The 11,343-nt window shown below is 40.6% G+C and overlaps 1 protein-coding gene across 1 annotated transcript in view; it reads right to left on the reverse strand.

The window, feature by feature from the left end:
• LOC145408267 (uncharacterized) overlaps positions 1-4,054 on the reverse strand; it is an 80,068-nt gene extending 76,014 nt beyond the window's left edge. The window contains exons 1-2 of the mRNA XM_080279035.1: positions 3,998-4,054; positions 3,552-3,667 (exon numbers count right to left, since the gene is read on the reverse strand). Of these exons, the coding sequence (XP_080135161.1) occupies positions 3,552-3,667; positions 3,998-4,054 (173 nt within the window). The remainder of the gene's footprint in view (positions 1-3,551; positions 3,668-3,997) is intronic.
• Between the last annotated feature and the right edge of the window lie 7,289 nt (positions 4,055-11,343).

Consider the following 11,343-nt stretch of genomic DNA (forward strand, 5'->3'; position numbering starts at 1 on the left):
GTTACAGTACAATGATGCAACAGGTGAAGACATTTCAATGGGTGGTTCATTGCTTTACTGAAACTACTTTAAGTCCATTAATCAGAGCTGAAGACAATTTACAGCTACATACCACAGAAAACCACCTTCAGAAAATATGATAAATGTCTGTTATCACCAGTTTAAGAAGGAGAGTCTTTCGTGGAATAATGAAGCATGTCGTGCACGCGTGTTCTGACAAAAATGATTTATATGACTGGTGCGCGTTTGTCTGCAGCACTGTAAGTCAGCATGAACTGTAACTCATCAATTACAGTTAGCACACTCAAAGGGGAACCTAATTTCAGTAATCCAGTGTATACTGTAGCTCTCTACTGTGTCGTCATTGTAACTCATTGTAACTAACAAGCGGTAAGCTCGACTGCCATACATGAGACGTTACATAAAGAACGGAGGTGCTACATATATAATTATAACGCCAGTGAAACTTAACATAGAAAACATAGTACCTTCAATAGAAACATTTATTCGTATACCCCATCCATCCATCCATCCATCATCCAATCAGTTCTAAAATATTATTTATGAGCAGCCGGTGGGATAATGTTAAGAACTGTACTCGTCAGGCTCTGGTATATGAAGACTCTTGAGTCAAGATTTGGACACACGGGATTATTTCTAGGATGTTGCTAACGAATATTATAGGAGATATTATAGAACCTTCACACCTCTGAAAGATGAAGTTACAAGACGGTGTTGATTTCGATGGCAGTCATGCACTAAGAAATAAATAAATAAATAAATATTGACAGTTCATGGTTAGCGATTATAGTTTTGTCTCTCTTATATCTAGTATCCTCTTATTTTCTATTCTTCTATCTCTCTTCTTCTCCGTCACTCTCTGTCGTCATCTACGTATATAATGTTAATGTTAAAAAGTGCTTGTCTCAGTGTTTGGCATGGAAGGTAGACTAAAGCTGTTACATGAGTTTCGTTTTGTCTGCTTCAAAATATGTGGTTATTCATGAATATCTTTGTCACTGATAGTAATTAGGCTAGTCGTCATTGTGTCGGTGAAGAGACATGACGCATTATCATTTATATATGGCAACATTTATTTAACCAACACTACATCAGTGCTCCATGTCCTCTCCCTCTCCAGCCCCGTTTTGTCCCTCCCCCTCCTTCTCGCCCCTCACCTTTCCCCCCTGTCTCCACCACACGCTCTCTCTCCAGCTTTCCCCTATCTCATCCCATCCTACTCCCACCTCCCTGTTTTGTTTTATTCCCTTGCATGCTTTATCTACCCCAATACAACTGGTTACTCGTGAAGTCTATGCAATATTGTTAATGACTGGAAGTAAGGTCATCATTATGATGGCATTGTATTAACCCGCACAATACTCGAATCGTTCTATTATTAACACAACAGGATGATTGAAATGTCAGATTACAAAGGGTATATTGTGTTATGATACAAGGGAATTATCACACGACATGTTCATTATGTCCACTGTCAAAACCAAGCAAATTGTAACACGTTCCTGGGCGTCACTGGCTGCTACGTGGCGGAATTTCCCCCATGTAACTGACTTTTAAATTATTATGTTTCAAACGCAAGTATAATGTATATACGTTAGTGTATAGCTAGTTGTGTGATGTAGGAATGCACAGTGCAGCCCTGTTGTGGCTAGATCAGAATATTTAAACTTGGCCTCCTCTGAGCTATATATTGCCTCTCTCACGGGCAGCAGCAGACAGAACTTTATACGAAACTCAGACCTGTATCACTCAGCACAGTAAATCAGCACAGTAAAAGACATATACACTTCACACTCTGTCATCATACTTATAAACCAACGTAATCCAGTGTTACTTATTAGGTTCTAACTCTCACCCCCGAATACTGCTGGCGCCATTACACACACACACTACCATAACATTTATACATATATTATAATTACTCTTTTATCACACACTTATGACTGGTGCAGACAGTAGACGTTAATCCTAAGCCTTCTTCTTCCTTAATCGTCTCTACACCAGTCTTCCTTGCACAGTATATTTCTTACTTTATATCATGTTTTTCACAATAGCAGGTCCTAACATCTCTACCTCATTCCCTTACCCACAGTATTCCTATCTTTGTACTCCTGTCACGCCCCTACACGCACACACACACACACACACACACACACACACACACACACACACACACACACACACACACACATTTTCCCCCGCTGCCTTGCAAGTTACTGGACGTGAAGTGGACATTACAAAATTACTACTGAGAAAATATATCGTGAGACATTCTATACCTGAAATCCTTAACAGATGTGTCGATATGAGCTACTTAGTAATAATTAATTTGGGACATGAACTACTATCAAAGTTTTCTTGTAACCTTGTGCCTTGTGATATATGGATTCAGTAATGTTTTAAATAACACTCGCTTGCAACTTCATTACAGAAATAATCTGTGTGTCAAGGTCTCTACTCAGTAGTTATCCTGCACCATTATCATGCATACCTTTGTAATATTAGCACTCCACCTGCTGCACATTAATAAGATCTTTCATATGTTATTTATTTTTCTCCAATAATATAATATACAATAGCCATTTGAACCATACCAGACAGTTCTTTCATCCACAGTTTTACCAGATCAACCAGCTCACTTCTATCACGCTGGATGAAAAGGACCAACTTCTGCTGTCAATTGTACCTCATGAATTTCTTACGTGATAGAAATATAAAGCACACAACATTAATAATATGAGAAGAAGGGGAACTCTATAGCCTTCGGGAGGAATGAGAAGTGAGGGAGGGAAGAAACAATGTTGACAGAGGATCGTGGGCTAACTTTTGACAGTGACAGTAACTAGTTGTCAGGTGGGTGAAGATTGGAAACTAAAAACCACGAGTGTACAGGCTGGGACAAAAGTTTTCTAATATTCCACTACATTTGCTTCTCCCTTTCTTCTGATGGCTAGTACTCCTTTATTTATTTATTTTTTGTTAATTTATTTATTTGAGAGAGAGACAGACAGACAGAAAGGCCTGATATGCTTATAAATGATTTTCTCCTTACGTGATGCGTCGGGGAGGAGAGTGACGAAAATTCCCAAGTGTTACGTAGACGCTTAGTAGTAAGAGCCAAACCTTTGTCCCTGATTGTACTCGTATGTTATGAGTGAAGACCTGAAACTACTGTATGTCGCACGAATGTATTGGTACACAGAAAAGTTAATGAGGGTCTGTGTGGGTGTGAATGAATCCAGTCTCCACCTTTTATGGACGACGGGTCTCTTCGTACAGGACAGTGCACACATGAACAGTTCTGCCGTGTGTGTTTATGTGTGTGTGTGTGTGTGTGTGTGTGTGTGTCGTCACGTTGCTATGCACAGATTCGCCTTTTAGAAAGTGGCGAGTACTGGACTCACACACACACACACACACACACACACACACACACACACACACACACACACACACACACACACATTTATGAGTGCCAGTACTTGTTTGAGAGGACTGAGCAGTGCATAAACCTTGGCTGATGATTATACCTGGTCTCCTCGCCGCTGTTAATGCTATAAACAGTGCTGCGAAGGTGACCACTACCAGGTGTGTCAACGCTGTCCACTGCTTCACCCCCGCCCTCTGTCGTTGCGGCGAGGGCGATCTGAAACGAAAGAAAAGAGAATGTATTGCTTAAGGTGTCTTGATTTTATAAGTTTTCAAGTGGAGGAATTATACCCACATGCCTGGAGAGGGTCGAAGTAGGGCTGAAACCGCTGTATCATCATCATCATCATCATCACCACCATTCAAACTCTTTTTCCACTCGTAGATGGGGTGAGGTACGGTTCAGATAGCCAGGGGAAAAACAGTGAAAGAAAAAAAAGATAGAAAATAAAAAATAAAAAATGGAGAAACTTACCAAACGCTGTCAAGCTGAATGGGCCACACTTTCATTCACTCACTACTCAAGCCCTCGGAATTTTAATATCACCTCACAGACGTACACATCCACATTAACGCCCTTCGAACCACCCATCTTGCCAATCATTTTTCTAGTCTATATTGCTTAACTCTTTCACGGTCGGAATAGCTCTAGCATTCTATTCTCGCTAACACCAAGGCCCATATTCTCGTGCGCTGAGGAAGCTACGTGACAGCTTTTCCTAAGCAATTTATTTATTACACGTTACTGTACCCATCAATTACATAAATCCTTCCAATATCGGCATACGCTGCATAAACAACCTTTAAAAAGATATTAACCATCCATATCCAAAAATAAATCGCTAAGAAAGAGGTTTTAGGGAGTTTCCTTAACCGACGAGAATACGAGTTCAAGTGATTGTATGTAGCTGAGGGAAATCCTAGCAGCCAAACTATATAAAACAATCCCAGTAAACCTTTCCTGTGTTTTGACTTACTCGGAGTATTTTTATTTTTATTTTTTCCAGCTTTCTTTTAGTGAGTGCTGAGTAAAATTATCATGTATTTTTTTCTACCTGGCCAATATCCATACATTCATCTAATACAGAATGTTGTAAAGCTTCCTAATATAAAATGTGAGTATAAATTATGTGCATATTTTTTCTGTTTTAAAAGTCAAGGGTTACATCAGCTAAATAACACATGATGGTTAGTAATAGCTGTTAGTTTACCGTTTATTTAGTGTAAAATATCAGTGTAGCCAATTGTCAACTGAGCATGCTACATACCGTTTTCTTTTTTTCTTTTCTTTTTTTTTTATCTACTGCCAGACACCCTAATCCCACAAACAAAATGCCTCCAGGTCGCCCAATCCCCTGTCATTTCACTGCTCTCCTTCCAGCTCACACACCCCTTTCTCATATAACTCTCCACTCCATCCCTTCATCTCATCATCGGTCTCCCCATTCCTCTTCCCCTCTCCACCTCACTCACATATACTCTCCTCGTTGGTCTCTCGCTCTCCTTCCTCTCCACATGGCCAAAGCTTAAAGAAAACTAAGCGAAGAAAACAGACTGTAATAACAGACCAGAATGACACGGAAATATTATAGTACTTTCGGCAAATTCCCTGGATCGGGATACAAAAACGCATTTACGACCAATTACCTGTCGTAAGTAAGGTTTTTATATGCAGGAGGAACAAGGAGGCTGTAGAATTTTCCTCTCTGTCTTGTTCTAACTTCATAAATTAATCTAAAGTTATGACACGGAAATAACAGTAGGTTGTAATTTCTCTCTGCAGGAAGATCAAGGAGAGGAGTGCAAAAATCTTCCGTGGTCTAGTCCTTCCTGTAAAAAATTATCTTAGTTACTACGGGGCATTGATCGTAAACAGGGGATCGCACTTTAGAAAATTATACATTGTGATATTCATGTTATAAATTCTCTGGCACATTACAGGATATTCATTATTCATCCGCGGTCCCTAGTGAGGTCTGACCGTGACAACCCACCTCTCTAACCCTCTCACGGTCGGAACAACTCTTCACTCGATGCTAGTTAACGCCGAACGATTTTATTCAGCTTAAAGTGAGCCATAGCGGCCCGAGTATTAACCCTTTGCCTGAGGAAGGGTTTTTAGAATATTTTCCTTCTAGTGTCATACGATTTAATTAGTTATCTTCATTCTCGTCCTCTGTTTTATATCCTTATCATATTATCTGTTCACACACACACACACACACACACACACACACACACACATCCAAGCAATTACTTAAAAGGATCCGTAGAGATTCATACCTGCCTCACTGCCCTGTATGTAAAAAGCGGGATACTTGCTGGTCCCCTTCCATGCATCACTCTACCCCTCTTAGACTCAATTGCCACTATACTCTGTTCACTTTACCTTGCCCCAAAATTATCATCCCTCCATACTGAGTGCTGAGTTATAACGGTAGATGAACACTAAAATGCGATGCTAGTCACGATGAAGTGTATGAAAAGTGATGAAAAATCCTTAGCATTTTAATTTTTTTACCACTGAACTACATGAAACGAGCTACAAAAGGACGAAAATTTGGGCCAAGTTAAAATGAATGTGCTATAGTGACCGATGATAAGAACGAGCTTTACTGTGTACCAATAAAATAAGTCAATCTAGCTGAAAAAAATATACCCTTATATGGAAACGTTATTTATTCAGGAGATGCAACGGATTTGGCCCGACTTGGACCCTCTTTAGGTATGAATGAAGAGGTAAGTGGAGTTTTACTGTATAAGGATGTGAGGCAGAGTGTGAGAAGAAAGGTAGGGAAGGTGCGGAGGAGGAAGGAAGGGCGGAAGCAGCGGGGTAAGGTGTAAGGAAAGTGGACAGAGAGATAGACATAAATAGGTAGGTAGACTGATAGATAAAGAAACAGACTGATAGAGACAGTTACAGAGATAAGTAAATAAATAGATAGACAGACAGATGGAAGGACGGATAGGGAGATGGATGGATGGAAGGATGGATGGATGAATGGAAAGACAGAGACAGACAGAGATAGAAAGATACGTACATATATACATACTTATATACGTACATACAACACACATACATACATCGTACATACATACATATATATATACATACATACAAACTACACACATACAGAGACGGATGGATACAGAGAGAGAGAGAGAGAGAGAGAGTAATTCCTCCATTTAATTAGTTCACGTTCCTGATAAGTCAAGATAGATATCTATTCTACGTTTCAGGAGTACCAATAGATAAGCAAGCTCAGCAAAAAAAAAAATGCTACTGCTACTGCTATTACTACTACTACAACTGCTATTATTATTATCGTTATTATTACTATTACTACTAAGAATAATAATGATAATAATAGTAATAATAATAATAATAATAATAACAATAATAATAATAAAATGAGTCTTTAACACATTCAGTACGACGTCGTCTCTTTTATCCATTTCTATCTCTCCAGACGATTTTATTCAACTGATTCATGACTTTAACTGGAGGGAGCCGATGCAGTCCTCATTAACTCCTTTAGTACTAAGCTCCTCCCTTACTGTTGACAAAATCGTCTGGAATCAGCGAGGATGAGTTACTGAAGGTGTTCTGAAGGTAACTTAAAACATATAAAAAAAAACTACTACTGCACCTGCCCTCTCTCTGATGAAAGTGGATTTAATTGATTCCTTCCTGACTTACACGCAATGGTATTAATGTCTCTTCCTCTTCCTGTGTCCTTTCTCCTTAATTACAGGAGGATTTTCGTGGGTTAAACGTAAGAGTAAAATAGGGGAAATCATGAGTGTTGTGTCTGTCCGGCCTTCTTGTGTTTCCCACCCATTGTCGCCTCAATCCTCCAGTTCTTTTTTAACATTTTCTTGCCTCATTACTCTCTGTCTTTGTCTGTCTCTGTTTGGGTGTCTCTTTCTCTCTGTCTCTGTCTCTGTCTCTGTCCCTCTTTCTGTCTCTATCTCTGTCTTTCTGTCTGTCTGTCTGTCTGTCTGTCTCTCTCTCTCTCTCTCTCTCTCTCTCTCTCTCTCTCTCTCTCTCTCTCTCTCTCTCTCTCTCTCACACACACACACACACACACACACACACACACACACACACACACACACACACACACACACACACACACACACACTCACTCACACACACTCACTCACACACACACCCTACCAACCCCACTTTCACACTTTCTCTCACACACACTCTCCCATCCTTAAACTTACACACACCTCCTCACACCCATTCTACCATCTCCACATTGCGATGCTAATATCCACCATCTCTCCTCTCCTTTGTCATTACTCACCTCCTGTCGTCCTTATTAGATGCCCAGCGTGAGATTTAGTCAAGGTCAGCTGAGATAATTATGCTTAGTTTCATTGTGTGTGTGTGTGTGTGTGTGTGTGTGTGTGTGTGTGTGTGTGTGTGTGTGTGTGTGTGTGTTTTCCTGAGGCAGTGCATTATACGACATACAACCTAGAGACCATCACGAACCTTAGAATTTGCCTGACAGAGCTCATTTCACGGCCTTCCTGACATCTGGGCAAGTCATAGTGAAGACCAAGAGATATCATCCTGAGTGGTGAGTATTTGGTGATAATCGTGTTGATAATTTGATGTTTAAGTCCCCATTTCCCTCCCAGCCCACAGCAATCGTATGCATGTATATCATCAACTAATTGTACAGGTATACCGAAAAAAGTTCCCAGAATTAAACTCCATCACAAAAAAATGCTATCTATTTGTGGTGCTACTAGTGAGGATGAAGACAATTTTTTTCTTGTCATTTTTTTTTTTCTTGTTTGTGGTTGTTATGGTCTTTTCTTTTCAATTTTCTTTTTGTTCTTTGTGGTGGTTATGGCCAATTTTTGTTTCTTTTTCTTCTTTTCCTAATGGTTATGGTCAGTTTTTTCTTTCAATTTTCTTTTTTCTTTATTTACTTCTTTTTCTGGTGGTTATGGTGATTGCACGTGAAGCGGGAGGTCCCACGATATTACCAGTGGCACATCCTTCATCGCCTCTGCAGGAGAAATCTAAGAATATACATTACTGCCTCAGCCCATGATAAGGCACTTGTCTGCTCCAACGCCCCCTGCTTTTAAAGGCAGTGTTGTATAAAAACCTGCAATCACATTAAAGAAGATTATATGAAAAAAAAAAACACAAAGACCAAACATAAAAACACAATATATAAGTAGAGAGTATCAAAACACACACACACACACACACACACACACACACACACACACACACACACACAAAGACTAAAGAGAAAAAAAAAAACATTAGATTGCACCATTATCAACATCAGAATAAAGACTCCATCTGGCACGGGCGTCCGTATAATGTTCAATACTATCTAAAGTTTAGGCTAATTCAGTTTACGGACGACTAGACAACGAGACACAGTGTTAATCTTATCAGTGTCGCCTCCACCATCACAGTAATTTATGCTATCACCTGGATGGGTTTATCATGACAGGTGCATAAACAGAGCACTATGGAAACACAGGCTTGGGAATATTATGCATTTACTATGGTCCTTTTACCCTAACTTGCCCTAGATTATTGTATTTCCTTTTGCAGTTTATTCCACGTAGCTGAAAGGTGGAACAAGACAATACTGTGGCTCAACATCGTCTCCATAGCCAATCTTCACGACTAGCATCATATTCTATTGTTAATCTCTTGCTACAATTCACTATGCAAGATGGAGAGATGCCAATTTTAGGTCAAACTACAGCGAAAAGGGTATAGCTTGGACGTTATAAGTACATACCTCTCACCTTGTCCAGTTTTGACTCTTCAAGGCACCTGGACACGTGAAGTCCTCCAGGCTTGCTTAGAAGTTGTTTCTCTTCCTCTTAGTTTTATGTTGAATTTTGCCATTTTTCTCTTCCCTTCACTAGTGTATGTCAGTAATAGAAACGGAAATACTATGTAGCAAGGGGATCGATTAGAAACAATCAACATAACACATGTAGAGTTTCTTCTTGTATTATATGCAGTGTGTGTGTGTGTGTGTGTGTGTGTGTGTGTGTGTGTGTGTGTGTGTGTGTGTGTGTGTGTGTGTGTGTGTGTGTGTGTGTGTGTGTGTGTGTGTGTGTGTGTGTGTGTGTGTGTGGACAAGCAACGATGTATATAGAACGCTTGCATGGGTGTCGGACGTAACAACAGGTGTGAGAGCTACCTGTTTCATTTTCTTGTCTCTCAATAATTGTAACAGAAAACATACCAAGAGAGGCCAGTGAGGGAAAAAAAAAAAGTTTGTGAACGAGTGATAACATTATGTGGCGGGGGAATTGTGGGATGATATATGGTTCCAACACCCACTACATAACACGCTATTGCTCACTCGTCATTGTATCAGGCTCAGTGGTATTGGCTTGTGGGGAGACGGAGTGGATTGTGATCCCATTGTGTGAGGTGATGGAGAGGGAGGGAGGAGTGTGGTGGAGAGGAGGGGACGGAGTGGAGAGGAAGAGAGAGTGGGGTGGCAGGGAGAAAAGCTGGATGGAAGGGAGGGATGGGATGGGATGGAAGAGAAGAGTGGTCGTGATGAAAGGGAAGGAAATGGTGAGAGGAGCGTGACGGAGAGGAAGGGAAGGGGTGAAGAGAAGGAGAAAGAGTGGGATGACAAGGAGGCAGGGGGTTGAATGGAGGGGAGGAAGAGGATTAAAGGGTGGGTCGGCGTGGAAGGGAGGGAGAGGGTTGGGTGGAAGAGAAGGAGGGTCGGGGTGGAAGGAAGGGAAAGGATGGGTTGTAGAGAGATAGGGTCGGATGGAAGAGAGGGAAAGTCAGGGCTGAGAAGGAGGGCGAGGGTACTGTGGAAGGGTGGGAGGGGTGGAGGCGTGAGGGAGAGAGGGTCGGAGTGAAATGGAGGTGAGAGAGTTGTGTTGCCTTCCCTTCCTCTGACCACAAGCATTATCACATTGCTCCTGGGTGAGCTGATAGTACATTGGTTAGCACATACAGCTAGCAAATGGAAGGGTCAGTGAGTTCATAAAGGCAATTAAATGACAAACAGAATTGGCGGTGGAGTTGCCTGTATCCTCCCCTCAAGTTGGAGCTGAAACTGGCGCAGAGTGACATGTATGGCTCAAAATACTGATAAAAATAATGTAATTTCTTATGCACACAATATTTACTTAACTAATAATCTCTGGGATAGCTTTAGTCTTAATAGTTTCACTGAGAGAAAGAGAATAAAAGAAAGGTTATTGATTTGCCGCATTTTCTTTTATTTACTTAATGCTAATGAGGGACGAGTTTACTCAGTGGCATCTAGATAATCGGGATGTACAGTAGAAAGGCAACTTCATTAACTTCAGAGGTCAATGAAGGTATTATCTAACACATCCAGTTAGAAAAAGGTGATCCAAACTTGAATAAAACTATCTTAAAAAAAAAAAAAAAATAGACTAAAATGGAGGTCACCGGAAGCATGGAGTTGGAAGCTGTTTTTATGTAATGGAAGTGCCAGTACCGAGACCTACCAACTTTACATCTTTCACGTTTTAGTAATCACTCTGGGATTCAATGCTGTCCTACATGAAAAAAATGCCGAAAACCTAAAATATGTGGAAACTGGGCAAATTTTTTCCTAAAGTCACTGTGTCTGTTTATCCTGCAGTTTGTGAGGACGTCTACATTCTTCTTGCCATATCCAGACGACTTGTATTCCCTTTCGGCGAGACATAACGAGCCGGAAGGAAGTAGGATACAGCTTTCATTAACAACTTCACTATCCTCCTTTTACTCTAGCTCGGCCTAAAGTTGGCATCTTTCCATCTGAAAAGTTAAGTTGTAACAATACATAGACACTAGAATATGGTGCCAATCACAAAGAAGTGCCATGAAAAGGACGTAGAGCTGTAGTATCG

Source organism: Coenobita brevimanus, chromosome 76 (assembly GCF_032717465.1).
Source record: "Coenobita brevimanus isolate Jiangsu-jjx chromosome 76, ASM3271746v2, whole genome shotgun sequence".
In the NCBI taxonomy this organism is placed as follows: domain Eukaryota; kingdom Metazoa; phylum Arthropoda; class Malacostraca; order Decapoda; family Coenobitidae; genus Coenobita; species Coenobita brevimanus.